Here is a 17,556-nt window from a genome sequence, read left to right as displayed (position 1 = left end):
CCCCCCAGCACAGGGTGAGTGAGGTGTGTCTCCTGTGTGTGGCCGTGGTACCGCATCTAGCGCTATGGCAGTGCCTTATCTGCTACATCCCACGCTCCCGGAGGGCAGGACCCAGGCGCTCCTGTGTGCGTGGGCCTGCCAAAGGGTTGACGTCAGCACGTATTTGTTGCTGTAAACTTGTCACCCTCAAAATGAGGCGTAGCACATCTGCATAGAACTATCTATTTAATTCTTTTAAACTGTGTATTTTACTTTGACGCTTCAGGAAATAACATTCAATGAAAACAAGTCCGCCGCTAGCTAAGAGCAGCATGCTCCTTCCAAGTACAAAAAGCAATATTTTTATCTCCCTAAGACATACCATGTTCAAGGTGGCATTTGCTTATAGTAAAACAATTTACCCAAGTATTTACTGAAGGCCTATTCTGTAACTGTGTTCGCTGTTTTAGACTCTCTGGAGACACCAGTGAACCAAGCATTTTAAAAAATCCCTACCCTCACAGACGTTAGAGTCTAATAAGACAGAAAATAAACAAACTAGATAGGCAATCTGTTAGAAAGTAGCACAAAGGAAAATCAGGCAGAGATGGGAGATAAGAGGTGAGTGTGTACGTGGGTGTGAGATTTCAGTTGAGTAAGAATAGAAAAACTGCCCTGGATGGTGTAGCTCAGTGGATTGAATGCCAGCCTGCGAATCAAAGGGTCACTGGTTCAATTCCCAGTCAGAGCACAGGCCTGGGTTGCAGGCCTGGTGCCCAGTAGGGGGCGCATGAGAAGCAACGACATATTGATGTTTCTCTCCCTTTCTCTCTCCCTTCCCGTCTCTAAAAAACAAATAAATAAAATGTTTAAAAAAAGAATGGAAAAACTAAAGTCAATGAACTTGATTATTAACTCTATTTTGGCTGTTGTCGTATAATTGACTATTTTTCCCTATCAACTAGAAAATTTGTTAGTTCTGATCGACGGTAGACACCATGTGCCAGGTACTACGCGGGGGGCCAGGGATCTAGAGACAAGCCAGCCGCGGCTTCATCCGTGGGGAATTCGTGCTCACGTCTGGACAGTGGACACTCGGCAGGGATGCTCTGAGCAGCGGAACCCCAAGGCGGCGCCAGAGGAGCCAGGGCGAGAACACATTCCGCTGAGAGGCCTCGCGAGTGCACACTCAGTGACCAGGAGCGGGAAAGCACCTGGGAGGCTCATCAGGAAACTGGAGAGACCCAAAAGTCAGAATCGAAGGCCCCTGTGCTAGGCGCTCCACAGGCATTAGGGCCACCCTGTTTTTCAGAGCACAGTGAGTTCACTGTGAGACACGGCCGGGAGACATGTGGGGGGGGAGCTCCCTTCCCTGTGCAGGGTGAGCGCTGCTCTCATATGCTCCCGACAGAGGGGACTGCCATGGAGAAAATGAGGGACAGCGGAGAGCGGAGCGCAGACCTACGCAGCAGGGAGGTTAAGAGGCTGCGGAGAGAGAAAGCCAGGCTTGGGTCACAGGGCGAGAACCAGGGCCCGCTCTCAGCTTTCCTGCAGGCCCGCGAGGACCGTGCACACACGCACACACGGACAGGAGGAAGGCTGCGGCGGCCCTCAGGGAGGAGGGCGAGACTCTAACCGTCTTCGCCTAGAGCTTCTCAATGAGTGCCCCAGGTCTGCGTCAGATGAGCGAACAACGAAAAACATCACGGACACGACAGTACCGTGTAAGATGCCCAACACAAAGGAAAATGGGAAGTATGTGAGATTTGCTTCTTGATAATATCCACCCACCTGTCCAGTAGCTATTAGTACTTACTATACTATGTGCCCACCCCCTAGCACTCCCAACAAAAAAATGAGTAAAATCGTAATTCTTTCCCTCTGGAACTTCACAACGGAGAAAGCATTGCGGTACACCAGAAAACAACAAAAGAGTTTCTGCTGAAACCGGCAGGAGGCGAGGTGTGAGGGCATGGGCACAGGAGGGGCCTGCCAGTTCCGAGCTGACCCTGGAGGTGCCCGCGCATGGGACGCGGCTGCGCTCTGTTCCTGCAGGCGAACGCTGCTGGGGCTGGCTGCTTCCTGCCGCCCGGCCAGCGCCGGCCTGCCCGTCTTCCACACCTGGGCCATCGTCCCCTCCGCTGGGAAGCCTCCTCTTGGTGTCAGTCTCCTCGTCTCACGGGCTCCCGTGGTCCTCCACACGCACTATTGTTGGAACTCACTGACTGTCGATCAGTTACTGGTTATATATCCACTCGACCGGGAGCTTCCGCAGAGCAATCGGTTGTGTCCGTTCTTGTAAAGAGCGATCCTTTCATTCATGCCTCACGTCTGGCACAGAGCACTCAAAAAAAAATGCGTGTGAACAGCGATTTTTCAGGCTTCCTTCCTTCCCTGTGGCAGTCTGTCCAACATATTGATCATTACATCTTGTTCTTAGCACTGAATTCTGATTGTCAGTCAATCCAAGCAATCGATTGCTTTATGCTGTCTATGGAATAAGGGTCTATATCCCTCAGCCTGCCGTTTTCGAGGGTTCCAGACAACATGCATTTCCAACCACGAAGGAAGTGGCATCTGTAGCTGTTCCCCACTGTCCCCCTTCCTGAGACCGTGCCCCGGCCAACTGGGAAGATCTGACTGTGCAGTTCCCATGGTCTGCTTCTGCGTATCTGATAAGATCCAAATCTTCACCTTGACGGAGCCTTTCCTGATTCCCCAGCTAAATGCAATCCCTCCATTTGTATCTTTAAGGCACTTACCACCTTTTATATTTTGTTATAGTAATTTATGCAGGTAGCTAACCAGGTCTATGTATCATGAACCATAAGCGCCTTTCGGGGTAGGATTTGATCCGAAGTGATCTGTGTCCTTCACAAAACCTGACACAGCCCTTAGCAAAGTGTGCCGGGCGAGGGGACAAACGCACTCCTTTGTCTCACCGCGGTCAGGGGACGGAGCGAAAATGACAGTGGCGGAGCATGTATGTTGAGCCAGACGCTGTCCTGGGCCCCTTCTGTACGTCAGTTCACTCGCTTCACGACACTCCTGTGCGACAGGCGTCGTTAGCCCTGCTCTGCAGAACGGAACGCTGTGACTCCGAGACGTGAAGCGGCTCACCCGGGAGCTCACAAGTTGTCTCATGGTGAAACCGGAACGGAGTCTAAGACGACCCCATCCCAGAGTGTGTGCTCGCCGGCCAAGCTCCTTGCCTCGCCCCATCTCTGTACGCTCTGATGGGTGTTGATACTCAGAACTGCTTGACTGGAAAGCAGTGGACCTAAAGGTCAGACTATGACCATTGAAACACCAGCTAGAAATAGCGTCATACACATTTCTATAGTTTTTTTCTCTATTTCCCTCTGGATTTTTGACACTTCAGTCTAAATATGATCTGGGGAAAGTTTAAATGAGGTGACTTAATAGGCTGTAAGATAAGGTGCTTTTGTATGGCTGCATTCTCGCTGCAGGAGCAAAGAAGTGTATCAATGATTCTTCTTCAATTCTCCAGTAGGAGAACGATTTATCAACACGGTTGCTTGTGTAGTTTCAGGCAATTTAGTTTCGGAAGGACAGAGTGATGAGCCCTGTAGTTTGTGTGGCGGTTAATGCAGTCAGTATTTATAGAAATGTTTTTGAATTAAATAGCTAACCACTAAAATAGCATTTTGTCAAATAATCACCATAAATAAAATGCATTTTGACTGGGAGATGACACGGGCTCTTACAGGATGCTTCTTCCGCACACTAAGGATGGGCTCACAAATTAAAGGACGCACGTTTACGGGGATAAAAGGCAAATAAACTTTCCCAGCAGTAATGTGGGAATCACCACTGACGTTTTGACATATCAATATTTCAGGAAGAATAAATGACTTTCATATCCTTGTTTTTTTTTAATCATATACTTATTCATTTTTACATTACTAGAATACTTTGAAAAGAATCTGTACTTTATCACCTGAAACTGCTTAAAGTATTTCGAAATATTTTAATAAAGCTTTTTGAATGATCAAATAACGTAACTTTTAAACAAATCTTACTATTATTATAAATATTTGCTCTTCATCCCTGGCCCAAAGGAAAACTATAAATCTTGTCTCCACTGAATGAACACCATTTATCATATTCATTTTGTTGTCAATACAATTATGAAAAGCCTTTGGCCTTCTCCCAAGGAAGCTGATTTGCTCCTGAAACTCAATTATTATAAGCAAGGCCTGGACCACGCCGCCCGTCGGGCGACCTAGCCCAACTTCCTGCGTGACAGGCACCCCGCCCTGCGCCCGGACCCTGGCCGCGGCCACGTCTGTGGTCAGACGGAGGAGACAATGGCTTCTGGCTTGAAGCAGAGCACTGTCCCAAGGTTTTCTGTTTGCCGTTTTCTGCCACCTGCTGGACGAAAGTCTCACTGTACAGACGTGCCAGGAAGGAGGAGCTGCGTCAGGCGATGGAAAACAGCCTTAATTAAACACTCAAACTGCACTGTATTCTATGAGGTTTGGGCAGTGCCAGTTGTGGAAGATCTTTCAATTCTGTGATGCTGACTCTTGGTCCCGACTGTGGAGGGAGACACGGAACGTCAACTGCTGGGCACCCGAGAGCCGTGGCTTGGTTTCAAGGTCACTGTCCATTCTGAAGTGCCAGAACTAGGACTGTATGACTTCTCAAAGAAATGGAAATCTTACTTCACGAGCTATTTCCGTTTAGAGAAATAAGAGGGTCATATGTGATCCCCGTGTATCATTCACAGTTTGAAGAGCTGCATGACGGTCCACACGGAAATCTACCATCTCTGGAAATACACTTTGTTTGGTGATCAAAAGATACACATGCTTCCTTAGTGACACGACACATTGTCTCTAACCCTTCTTTTTTAAAAAAATATTTATTTTTAGAGAGAAGAGAAGGGAGGGAGAAAGAGAGGGAGAAAAACATCAATGTGTGAGAGGAACATCAATTGGTTGTCTCTCTCCCGCTCCCAACTGGGGACCTGGCCCACAACCCAGGCATGTGCCCTGACCAGGAATCGAACCAGCGACCTTTTGGTTCGCAGGCTGGTGCTCAATCCACTGAGCCACACCAGCCAGGGCTCTAACCCTAATCTGGGCACATAAATCTGATGCAGTGGTTTTAATAAGTCAGTATTCAAATTAATGTTAAAAATGAAAAAAATACATATAACGTTCTCTCTAAAACACACCAGGTTCCTAGTTAGTTATTTTTTTGGCCATCACTGTTGCAGACTGCCTTAAAAAAGTTTCTTTTACAACTGATGGGGGAAGTTTGGATAAGAAGGGTTTGAAAAGAGCAACTGAGGAACGGTGCAACTGAAAACTAAAATAGCTTTAAAGCTTTAGAATTTTCCTTACGCGCTCTGAGGGTTTCATGTATACAGGCAGGAAGAGTTTACACTACACGTATACGACTTGCATACACTGTCGCTTCCCGTCAGGACCAAAGAAGGTTCATATACACTATCACAGCAATCTGAACAGCCACCGTGTGAGACCATCAAACACGCTGCAGACCTCGCACAGAGTCGGCTAGTCTAACGGTCACAGTAAGCCGTGACACTGGAGGTCTCCGTGTCCAGGAGACTCAGAGAGGGTAAGTGCCTTGCCAGGGCTCACATGACAGGGAAGAGCTGGGATTTCTGACACCCAAATCCAGGTTCTGTTCACCCTCAGGTGATGAGACATTTCTGTGGGACATGTCTGTCTGTCTGTCTGTCTGGCTGCCCGCACTGAGCCGTGGCAAAGGCAGACTCGTGCACCAAACGGAAGACCCTGACCACTCACTCCCCGCTCTCCACATCCACTTATGTTCTCACAATGACGAAAAACTGGAGCATGAAGAATTAAGCCTCCAAGAGGTAAAGTGACCTTCCCGGTCCCGCTAATTAAGACGGAGGAGAAATTCAAATCTCCTCAAAGCACCAAACGCCAGAGTTCGCTGGTCCCGAGTCAAAGATGTTAGCCCGACTGTCCCTCGACCCCGACACAAACACTCATCTGGGGACGGGATTTTTAAGTCGTCAACACTTAACGGCACCGGGAAAGTGACCTCCCTGAGCCGGGTCTCCAAATGCTGTGCTCAGTTATCGGCACCGCTGCCGCTGTGCTGTAATTTTTAGCTGATTACACATTAGTTCATTTAGCTTTGTTTCCTCTTCCCCACTGTGCCACACTATTAAACGAGAGCGAGGGGCCCGGCGTCCCTCTGCGCACAGAGCTGGTATTGTCACAGTGTAATAAGGATACAGCCAGTCGAACAGCATGGTGTAGCTGGTCTTTGTGTTCAGCGCGAAGGCAATCCCTCGAAGGTCTCTTGCCAGCCCGATCAGCATACGCTGTCAGTGGGGAAGAGACACAGTAATTGATTTTCACGTTAGCGCGGAGCAGATGGAGTAATAATCAGGCAATAATGACCACATATCTGATTTTGATTCATTAGCTAAAATGTCTCGCTCAGAGCCCTTTCTGCAGAAAACCGTGGACCCTTTAAACAAGACAGACCTCAGATCTGCTGACCAGCCCTGCTCTGATCCTTGCAAACTGAGCTAAGTCACAATTCTAACAGTGTAGGAACACGCAGGTGCTTAATATATTTTGTTTCCGAATAAAGCCAAAATAGGAAAAAAAAAAAGGACTGGTAATTCCACGAGACAGAAACGCACACAGTCTAGACATTATTCAGTCACAGCAAATCTTAACGACACTGGCTTGCGCGGAACCAGTCCCACCATGCGGTCTGAAGCCTACCGTGCAAGCACAATGGCGTTTAAAGATCTCTAAGGAAAATCCTGAGTAACTTAGGACAAGAGAAAACTGCCCACGTGACCTACTGGCACCATGATATACGTAGGGTGCTCATATTGCCCGAGCAAAAACAAAAACAAAAACACAAGAAGAAGGTATAAGGAAGAGTCCCATAGTCAGTGCCAGAAGACCTGATAATTGTAAGTCTTAAAGCAGGGCAATTTATCAGCCTCAGTTTCTCTCATCTATAAAAGGGGCTGATAATACCTCTTTCACAGAGGCATTGTGGAGGGTACATTGAATAAACTCATGTAAAAATGCCGAACAAGAGCGTGATACATGCTAAATGTTCCACAGATATTTAGTTTTAGGAAAATAAAAATTTGACTCTAAAATTAAAGAGCTCTGACTTGGTACTCTGGATGCTTAATTAAGCTGTCCTTAGGATGATGCCTGGGAAGAGAAAAATGAAACCCACCGACAGATGCTGGAATGTCAGAACAAAGAGCACAAATAAACATAATTGCAAAACAAGGGGGTGGGATAATTGAGGGGAGCAACTGTAATTTCTGAAGATACTGTTTCCGTAGCACGGTTTGCCGGAAAATGGCTTCTGAACTTCTCATCTGACCAGATTTCCTTGCTCCTCACGCTCTGGTAATAAATGAAAACCTCTTTAGGAAGGTGTTTAAATTATCATTAAGGACTTGGAAGTGAATCACGACCCCCAGCTTAATGGCTGACTAACACTGCGAAGCACCAAATAATAGTTTCTCCGTCGGGGCGTCTGAACTTCCGATCCCTCCGCCACCCACCTGTGAGGTGACCCATTACCACTGGAAGGTGTTTACAAAAGCACTCAGTTTTGGTGCCCACCGTTTACAGAGTGATGGTTATGTGAATTTCTGGGTCTGTTAAACCCGGGATACCTGCTTCTGCTTCTCCACGTGACTTACAAAGAAGTCTCTCCCCTTTTCTGCGATCGGCTGGTCTCCTGTCTAGCTCTCTCACGTGACCTGCTGTTTTTTTTTAAAACCACTTTGCCTTTTATTTAACCTGCTCTCACCACCTGGCACCTGTTCCCCTCTGTCTCACAGCCTCCGGGACAGAACAGGTCTCCTAAGAAGCCTCCTCGAGCAATGCTATTCTGCCTCGTCAGCTCTGCAGTTCTCCTACCGAAGTGGCCTTTCTGGTCCACTTTTATCATGTGTGCTCACAGGTTACCAGCTACTCTCCAAAGAATCTTATGTTCTCGTGTATAAGTGGCCCCCGCCACTGCACTCTGAATTGGTCAACAGGCACCAAGAGTTAACCTTCTTTGTACCGAGTGCAAAGGATTCTTCCAATATTTTGGACCGTCCTCATTACACAGACATGCTAATATTTATTTCATTAAGCATGTTTCTTCCTTAAAAGACGCCAAGTTAGTTGACATGCTCTAATGGGCTCAAATCTATGAAAATCTATGAATGTCTAATTTTAGAAAATGTCACCATAGAGCAGCGTAAGCATTAAGAAGTAATAATTAAACGCGTGTTTCCAGTAGATCTGACTGGGCAGGAAGATGCGCGTGCACGTGAGGAGCAGACAGGATCCTGTGCTCAGACAGGAGCTTCTCTCTCAGAACAGCACGAGCGCTCTGATGAGCTGGCCCGACAGAAACTCACCGCGATTTCTCGAGGGCCAACACATCCCCCCCAGCGCTGGGGTGAGATGGGAAACCCGCTGTCTGGGAGCTCAACCAGCTCCGAACCGCCTCAGAGAGGCGGGTGATCTGGCTGAAATGTGGGGGGGTGGTGGGAAGGAGCCCCAATTTACCATCTCACTTAACACAGCACAGATGGGTTTATTTGAACGAGCTGCCCTTCTCCTGCGGCTGGCCAACGCTGGACTGGCTGGACTGGTCTGAAAAGTGAGCGGTCGGTCGCTGTATTCCCAGCGAGGCTTCCTGGGGGGCGGGTGGCCCTGGGGGACCCGGCCCCGCGGCTTCCTTTTCGGGCGGCCCGAGGAGAAGCCGCTCGCTGGCGCGGTCCGCGGCCTGGTGAACACTCGCCTGTGTGCCAAGCGGGAGACGGATGGGCTGGGAACCAGCTGAGATGCGGCTCCTTCCACCCTGACCCCCAAAACAGGGTTTCTAATGGAAAGTCTGACAGACCCTTTACTGTAGTGGCACTACTGGGGGCAGCTATAATATTATCCTCATAATTCTACGGTATAATAACAACAAAGAAGAAGAAGGTGAAGGGTCATTGTGCTTTGTCTTTAGAATTAAGATGGCTGTCTTCATCCTTAAAGCATACTCTTAATTCTGGAGACACATCTTAATAACCTCTAAATAGTTCCAACAAAAGAGCCGTGTCAGAGGAATGAGCCGGCCCCAAGGTGTTTCAACTGGAGTGTTTTCATCTGCCTTTATTGCTCTATCCCTCTCCAGAATTAAGGCAATAACCTGTGATAAATTATTCAGGAACTGCTACAGGGATCAAAGCAAAATCATTCTGTTAAAGTGCTGTTTGCAACATTTGGCACTTAGTGCGAAAACTTTTAATGTGCGCATGCTGAAAATCAAGGATTTTAAATAATTTAACATTGTGGCGTTTATACGGAGGGACTAAATATAGCAGGCTCCCATTTAACTGCTCCTCTTCCTCCGAGAAGTTTTCATTCATTTTCCTTAAAACCAGTGACGTCATGGCCACATCAAAAATGATGCATGAGCCCGGGGGTACTGGGCTATATTTCACCACGGATACAATTACGCGGGAACAACATATATTTTGCACGAATGCCGTAGAGCCGGGATCTGTCCCAGCATTTTCTCTCTTCTCCCCCTTTCCTTTGAAGAGAAAAACCCGAGACAAAAATTCAATGTTCTCTTCATTTCTGTTAGGACTAAGTAAGAAGACAAAGCCATAAATTTCAGAGTTTTGCAACATCTCCTCCCTCGAAACCATATTTCATTTTGGCAACACAGGTCCTTAATGTTTATGTTCGTCCTGAAATCTGCATCTGAGAAATATCTGTAAATAGGGAGTTAGGAAATCTTGGGAAGGGTTGCAAATTAAATGAATATGGCAGTCCTGAGGCATCTTCATAGAGATATTTTAACAGCATCACCTCCTGTGGATTGGAATACTAAATACTTTATTGAAGAACAAAACAGAACCGTTTTTATCTCTGGTACTTGCAAAATGAAGTACCTGAAAGCACTTTTGCATGTATTATTTATTCATCGTGATAGAAAAATAGCCTTAACCTAATAAATTACATTTAAAAGCATTTAGTGCAAAAGTTTTGTTTATGATAAAGCAACAGATTTAGTTCCTTACTGGTAGCTCAGAGCACCAAGTTTTCTTTATACAAATTAGACAGATGGTGCTTACAGTAGAATTTACTAAAGGTCTGTCACAACAAATGCAGCCAAGCTGCATATTTAATCACTGCAGAATCTTGTCTACCTGCAGCTGCCAACTGCTAATCCAATTTCCCTGATAAATGTGGCAAGAGACACGATCAGCAATAAAGAGCATCTAACTCCATTTTCCTGCAGGGCGTCTTTTGATGAACATTTAGGACGGAAGCAGGGAGTGCACTGTGTGGCCTTGGTTCGTGGCAGCTGCATGCATTCTGCGGCACAGTTCTCAGGTTACTCACTTAATTCTGCCACTATCATTACGTTGCTATTGATCTCAGTAGCTGTTGCCTACACAGCATTACTCTAGATGAAGCTGAATCAGGCAGTTATCATGCATCAAACTTGCTCAAAAGCCTGGAGATTTCCCCTTAATTACTTGTGATTTTATTTGCAAATACCGTTAAAGTGTAATCAAGCAGTCACTTTCCAGGGTCGTTAAGAACTTGCTGGTTTAGGGATGTATCACTGGAACTCCATTAAAAATGACTCAAGGAAGATGGTTTCCATCCAACTAGATGGGATCATATCAAAACGGGCTTGGAGTATAATGAAATCTTCAAAGGAGACGAGTGTAATTTTTATAAAACGGTGTTTTTCAACCTCGCTTCTTTTTGGCATCAAGGACAGCAATAGCCGCCTTAGAGCTGCAACGACCTGGCTGGTCAGTGGGAATGTCTGTGAGACACCTAAAAATCACAGCTAATCTGAATGGAAGCTCTGGTGAAGAATTTCAGCAAGGCTATAAACACAAAGAAAATCTCCACAGTCCTTTTTGGTTTTAAAATTCTGTGACTACTGCATGTTGATAAATGTTCATTTCAAAAACTTTATTTCAAATGACAAAGTACAGTATTTGGCTAATTATTTTTTGGTAGAATTATCCTAAAATAATCGCCAAAGGCGATGGTTTTTCTATCTGGCTTCTTACAGCTATTTTTTTTTTTTTTTGCTTTTGTTTTTGTTTTCTGGTGGAGAGAAGAGGAGCCATGGAAAATGGTGGTTTATATTCTGGTCAACTTATTTCAAATAACGACCAAATACGACTCAAACATCACCAACAAAGGTGCCTAAACTCTCAAGAGTACGTTTATCAGTCTCTTAAAAATAATCATCAGTGCCAATCTATGGAACATGCCCCCGACACCTCATAATTTCAGAAGACGCTCTTTCCACTCAGCAGACCTCTGCTCCCCATCCTCCACGTGGAAATATGGGACTGTTTTGTCATGAACAGCTTGCTGCACTTAAGGATTTTACTAATAAAACATAATGTTGTCTTAGATATTATGACTGTTGCCACAGCTGAACTGACTTGTCAAATCAATCCTAATATGCCTCCCACAGGCGCATAAAAACCTTATTTAGCTATCAGTTATCCTAATCACTTTGTTCAGCTTAAGAATGCAATACTTCAAGACCAGCCCCTATTTATACACATATGCCTAGCCATTTAATAAAGTCTTGATTTATATAAATTCCTGTTTAAAAAATATTTAGAGATGGCGTGTTTGAGCGTGTGTACGTTTGTGCGTTCTTCCGTACGAACAGGCTGAGACCCGCAGTGCGGGGCAGATGAGGGAGCGGGGTGTCTGAAGGGGTGCAGCACCCACGAGAAATGTTCTTGTAAAGACACGGGCTGCCGGAAAGAGGCAAATCCGTGTCATCTGATCTCGAAGCGACTGCCCAAACTCACTGCTGGTCTCCGAGTCCATCTGTGTGAGACACGCCGACACTCACAGGAAAAGGACAACAGGAAGACACAAGCGTTTGGGGACGCACGCTGGGCACACGCAACCAACCGTGCGGCAGCTTTCCCTGCCTCTAGACGCCCAACAGTGAACAGAGCAGTCTTTTCTCACGTCTGGGAGCAAACCCACCTTCACATCTTCTTGTTTAAAGTTGTTGTTGAACATCTGTAACACTGTTTCAAAGGAGACCGTGAGGGGCAGCATGAAATTCTCAAATTCGTCCTCGTCTTCGCCTATCGGAGAGACAAAAGGGTCACCGGGGTGTAGCGCGCCTGCCATTGTGTGCACGCGCCTCCGCAGCGAGAGCGCCCCGCTCGGGCTCAGAAGCGCGCTGGCGGGGGGGGGAAGGGGTCGCCGGCGCCCACATGCAGGCCACACTTCGCGCTTTGGCTCATTGAATATTCTGGTGTTTTGCCTTCTCTTTTTGCACCATATGAAAGAGCGAAATCACTCACCAGCCATTTTTTTTTCCTGGCTCTTTATTGGATCACAGACTCATGCCCCGGGCAGCTCAGCCCGGCAGCTCTGAGTGCCCCCAGAGCTGCCCTAGTGCCCCAAGGAGAGTCACTCTCAAAGCCTCGGAGACAAGGGCCTTTTCTCTCCCTTCTCTTTGGGTGCCAAGGCCCCAAAGGGCTCACAGACTCAGGTGCCCAGACAGCTCTGAGTCATTATTCTCTTTTATTTATGTTCCTTTTATTAATTTGTTAAATAGATGGCAGGGAAACTTTGATCTGCCAAACAGACGAGGTCCCTCCTAGGTCGTTTGGATTTTCAGCACATTCTCCATGGGCACCCTTCCTCCTGCACCGAGCTTCCTTTTCTTTATAGAAAAGGGAGAAAAAGAGACATTTTCCCTATTGTTTTTCCACTTTAGAGGTAGACTATAGTTTCCCCAAGGATTCTGCCAAAGCGGTCTTCACTTCACACATGGACAGGCCCAATAGACAATTTATGTAGTACTCTTTCAAAATGGGCTTATTTTAAATGCGAGCTGACTCCCTCCCTCAGCCTCTGCCACAGGGAACCCGCAGGCCCGGGTTACTGGTGAAGAGCCGACAGGGCAAGGCCAAGTGACTCGCTCAAGGCAGCCTGCTTTAGCTGGAGGTGGAGCTATGTGGTCCGGATGCCTGGGTTCTGTGCCTGCAGTTTTTACACAGAGTGTCACAGAGGAACCGAGATCCCAGAGGAGAGGCCAGGGGTTCCCCAAGTCTGGCCCTGCCCGGCAGCACCAGCAGCACCAGCAGCACCCGGGAACGCGTTAGGTGGACATTCCCAGGACCTCTCCCAGGTTTACGGAGTCAGGGGTGGGGTCTCGCATTTTCATTTTACGAACCCCCCTGGGCGATTCAGATGCATACAAATGCTGGAGAAACACCAGCCTGTGCATCGCTCTGCAGACGGGGACACTGAGGTCCAAGGCCACATACACTGAAGGTCATGGCAGAATCGGGATCTCCTGATGCTCAAGGAGTGGCTGACCGGGCTGACATTGGTCTTCTGTGACTTTTCCCTTTAACCTCACAAAACTTCTTTCCAGAGTCCACCAGAATCAGAGGCTTAGCTTTGTTCACAGAGACACGTGGAAAGGCCAATGCGTATCTCCTGGTTTGCTGTTCTAGACAAGGGTCAGGGTCCTAGGTGACGGGGAAGTCGGTCCAAGTGACAACCCCTGCTCTGTCCGCTGGCCCCGTGACCAACTTACTCCTCTCACACACAACCTCAGTCACCTGGGGAGAAGGGCAGAGAACTTTCCAGTGACCCTTCTCATTGCCAAAGCCCAGGTCAAACCATCGCATGCCCAGCGTCCGAGCCAGGCTCCCCTGCAAGTGCACCCTGAGGCCCCACCACAGGCGCCCCCCTTTCCCTTCGGATCCCCACGGCACTTTGTCTGGCTCTGCCACAGACGCATCTTTATCGGGAAGCCTGGCACTGCGAGGATCTGGGCATACAGCTACTGACAGCACGAACGATACCACCGACAGCAGCCCACCGTCTCCACCACGTGATGCGGGTTCCTGTGGGGACTGAACCAGATGAAATGTATGCTCTGCATAGTGTATTAGGTCTGCCAGCCTACACCCATAGCGTCTTTGGCTGCCCTCCTGGAGAGCTGAGACTTGCATCTTTGTGTTTCCCGGCGAAGGGAATGAGGCAGGGAGAGCTCTGCAGGAACAGACCCGGAGTCTACCTCAACCATACGCTGCTCAACTTTGCGTACTTACTGATCACCCCGAGTCTCAGGTTCTCATCTTCAAAATAAGGATGAAAATACCCATCTTTTAAGGTTGTTGTGAATATGAAATGTCACATACAACACGTGAAGAGTAGATGCTCGATAAACGGTAGAGGTGGTACTAGTGTTTCAGCGTTAGCTCCTACACCACAGCCTGCCAGGGAGGCGGGACTGCTCCGGAGACCGCTGATCACGCCCCCTGCTGGCGGACACGGGTGCCGGAAGGCGGGGGCCCTGCGCACGTTCTAAGCTCGGGCCCTGGCTCTGCTGTCATTAGCCGTCTGGTTTTGGGTAACGCCCCTTTACTCGTCTAAGCCTTAGTGTCCTCACCTGTAATTAAGACACGTAATATTTACAGCAGACCCCCTGAGCTGTGGTTTCACGTTCTACAGTTTCAATGACCTGTGGTTAACCAAGGTCCGAAAATACTAAATGGAAAATTCCAGAAATAAACAATGTATAAGTTTTAAATTGCATGCTGTGCTAACAAACACGACAGCACCTGTGCCATCTCGCTCCGGCCTGCCCAGGACCGGAACTGCCAGCGCTGTCCAGCGTCTCTGTGCTCTGCATGTGACCCGCCCGCCCGTCACTTAGCAGTCGGCTGGGTCCGATCCGCTGTCGCACTGCCACAGAGCCTGTGCCCACCTAACTCTTACTTTACTTACTGATGACCCCGAAGTACAAGAGTAGGGACGCTGGCAATTTGGAGACGCCAAAGAGAAGCTGTGAAGTGCTTTCTGAAAGTGAAAGACGGAAGTTCTTTCTCTTAATAAAGAGAAAAAAGTCATACGAGGTTGCTCTGATCCGTTATGAGAAGAATGAATCTTCTACCCATGGAACGGCGAAGGAAAAACACGCGGCTGCTGGTCCTGCTGTCGCACCGCCAACTGCACAGGGTCCAGCTACGGTGCGCGGTGAGGGCCTGGTTACTGGGAGAAGGCGCTGGACCGCGGGTGGAGGACGCGAACAGAAAACGTGCTCTGGCCGGTGGCGACGTGTTGCCCCAGAGAGCACCGAGCCCAAAGGGTCCCCCTCCAGCAAGGGGTCCCCTGAAACAGGGCACCACATAACTTTTATTACAGTCCAGTGTCCAGTTACAGTGGTCGTATTTCACTCTCCATTATTGCTGGTCATCTCTCGCTGTGCCTGACTTATAAACTGAAGTTTATCACGGACATGCGTTACAGGAAGAAACACAGTGTGTGTAGGGCTCAGGACCACCCGCGGTTTCAGGCACCCCCTGGGGGTCTTGGAGCGTGTCCCCAGTGGGTAAGGGGGGGCTGCTGCGCTTCACGAAACCCGCTGCAAGGACTGAATGACGAAACATCTGCAAACCCCTCTGCTCAGCGCCTGGCACTTAGTACATGACAACCACTAGCGTCTTGTTGCCTTGAGTCTACACGGACGTAGGTGGTCACGGCGACCAAACGAGGTGCGTCCACCAGGCTGCCGGCCCAACACCCTTCCTCTGGGAGCAGAGCTCCTCCAGGGAGAGCTGCCCGCTCAGAGCACGAGCTCGGGGCTTGAGCACTCCCGCCTGCACTCACCCCTGAGCCACAGGTGGAGAAACGGGCTTCCTCTCCTTCCGCAACCCATTTCGGAGGCCAGCAGAGGTGTCAGGGACGCCAGAGACAAGCCACCGAAACGCGCTGGGAGAAGTCAGGGGCAAACACTAAAGGCGGTCACGTGGACAGCAGTTCCACTTACACGCCACTCAGGCCTCCGCGGCCCACTGACCTGGGGCCGGCCGGTGCGCGCCCCACCCTCACCGGTTTCCCGCCCCGCAAATGACCGGGCTTTTCGTACGAGACTTGCTGAGCCCGGCTCTCCCTGACATGTGTCCTCGCTGTCTTCCCCACTAGAGCGGAAGCTCCTTAGAGGAGCAGCCCGGCCTGTTCTGGTGACGGCCGTGTCCCAAGTGCCCAGACTGGGGCCCGCCACCCAAGAAACAGCTCGGTCGCGGCTGCTGGAGCACAGGGCCGTGAGCCCGTGTCGGCACCAGCCTCTCAACGGGAGGAGGCGGGGGGACAGACTCCCTCGGGGCCCCCAGATGAAGCCCCAGCCTGCCCACACCGTGGTGTAGCCCGCCGAGGTCCATTTTGGACTTCCGGCCTCCGGAATTGTAACATTATAAATTTGCAAAATTTAAGTCACTGCGTGTGTGGCACTCTGTCACAGTGGTGACAGGAAAGGCACACAGTGGGCAAAGGTCAGGTGTGACGCCTCTGTTCCCAACAGAGGCGGCTGAGAGGAGAGACAGACGAGGGGCCACAGAGGCGGTGAGCGGAGAAGCGAACCCGTCTAAAACCGAGCGCCCACGGGCAATCTCTGAAGGGCCGCCCCCAGCCCCTCCTTAGGGCAGCGCTCTCAAGGTCTAGGGCGAGTCTGGAGATGCCTGCTCAGCTCTCTCTGACGCCAGCCAGAACCTGGTGTTGGTGTCAGGCCCTCCGCACTGCCCAGCAGACCCAGGGGGCCCTGAGACGACGTCCGGCGTCCAGCAGGGCAGGAGGTGTCATCAGCTTGGGGTTTTATAGGAAAACAACAGCCTGGACTCCGGAGGCAGAGCAGCTGCATTAAGCCACTAAAACCCGCGTTGTTCCGAGGTCCCCGTGGCAGTCAGTGTCCCTAAGAGTGCTGGCAATAAACATGTGTGTCCTAATCCATACAGACCAAGTACTTGCTTGGTGAACAGAAGTGGTCCCCGGCCCTGTGCACACCTCACTATCGTATTTAAGCCACACGAGTCTTGGAGGTGGGTGTCTCCACCTACAGATGAAGAAATCGAGGCTCCCTTTCATTCCTCTCCCTCGGGAACCAGAATGCCTACTGTGTTCCCAGGAGAAAAACGCAGCACCCACTGCCGACCACCCAACACCTTCTCTGGGACAGCTACCTGCGAGTGTCATCCCCAAGGCCCCTTATTCCCTGGGGTGCCCTGGACTCTCCCCTAAAAACCAGGTAAGCTATTAAAACTGGATCTGGGCTTAATGGGCTGCTTTCTGCCTACGGGGCCAGCTAATTAGTCTTAATGATCTCATTATAGATTCTAAGTATTTCCAGCCGCTCCTTTCCCCATTATTGCCCACTCCCACCCCACCCCGTAACCCCCGATGTCTATTTTCCAGACAGTCTCTGCCAAGTCCTGGACACAGGTGATGTATGGATGCAGTCTTCCCATCTATCAGAACATTAGCTGCTTCTGATTAAGCTTCTCACTTGCTGGACCCTCCTGGGATATCCACCTTCGTGTTCCTCCGGCTAGGGGAAATACGCTTTGCCCAATTACTGGACGTAAGGACAAATTTTATAAACTACATCTGACTTTCACTGATCATCGGGCTGTAACGTACCTATAAAGGGCCAACCATAAACATGAATTTATTTGATAGAAGCTTGGAAAGTAATCCCTTCTCTCTT

General features: G+C 49.2%; 1 protein-coding gene across 2 annotated transcripts in view; it reads right to left on the bottom strand.

Moving 5' to 3' along the window:
* Positions 1-17,556, bottom strand: part of RANBP17 (RAN binding protein 17) — a 227,750-nt gene that overhangs the window by 56,122 nt on the left and 154,072 nt on the right. For both annotated transcript variants that reach the window (XM_028529018.2, XM_028529019.2), the window contains 2 exons: positions 12,033-12,136; positions 6,243-6,331 (listed from right to left, as the gene is read on the bottom strand). In XM_028529018.2, the coding sequence (XP_028384819.1) occupies positions 6,243-6,331; positions 12,033-12,136 (193 nt within the window). The remainder of the gene's footprint in view (positions 1-6,242; positions 6,332-12,032; positions 12,137-17,556) is intronic.

This window comes from Phyllostomus discolor, chromosome 13 (assembly GCF_004126475.2).
Source record: "Phyllostomus discolor isolate MPI-MPIP mPhyDis1 chromosome 13, mPhyDis1.pri.v3, whole genome shotgun sequence".
NCBI lineage: Eukaryota > Metazoa > Chordata > Mammalia > Chiroptera > Phyllostomidae > Phyllostomus > Phyllostomus discolor.
The sequence above is the reverse complement of the archived record's forward strand: the minus strand, read 5'-3'. Positions and strand labels throughout refer to the sequence as shown.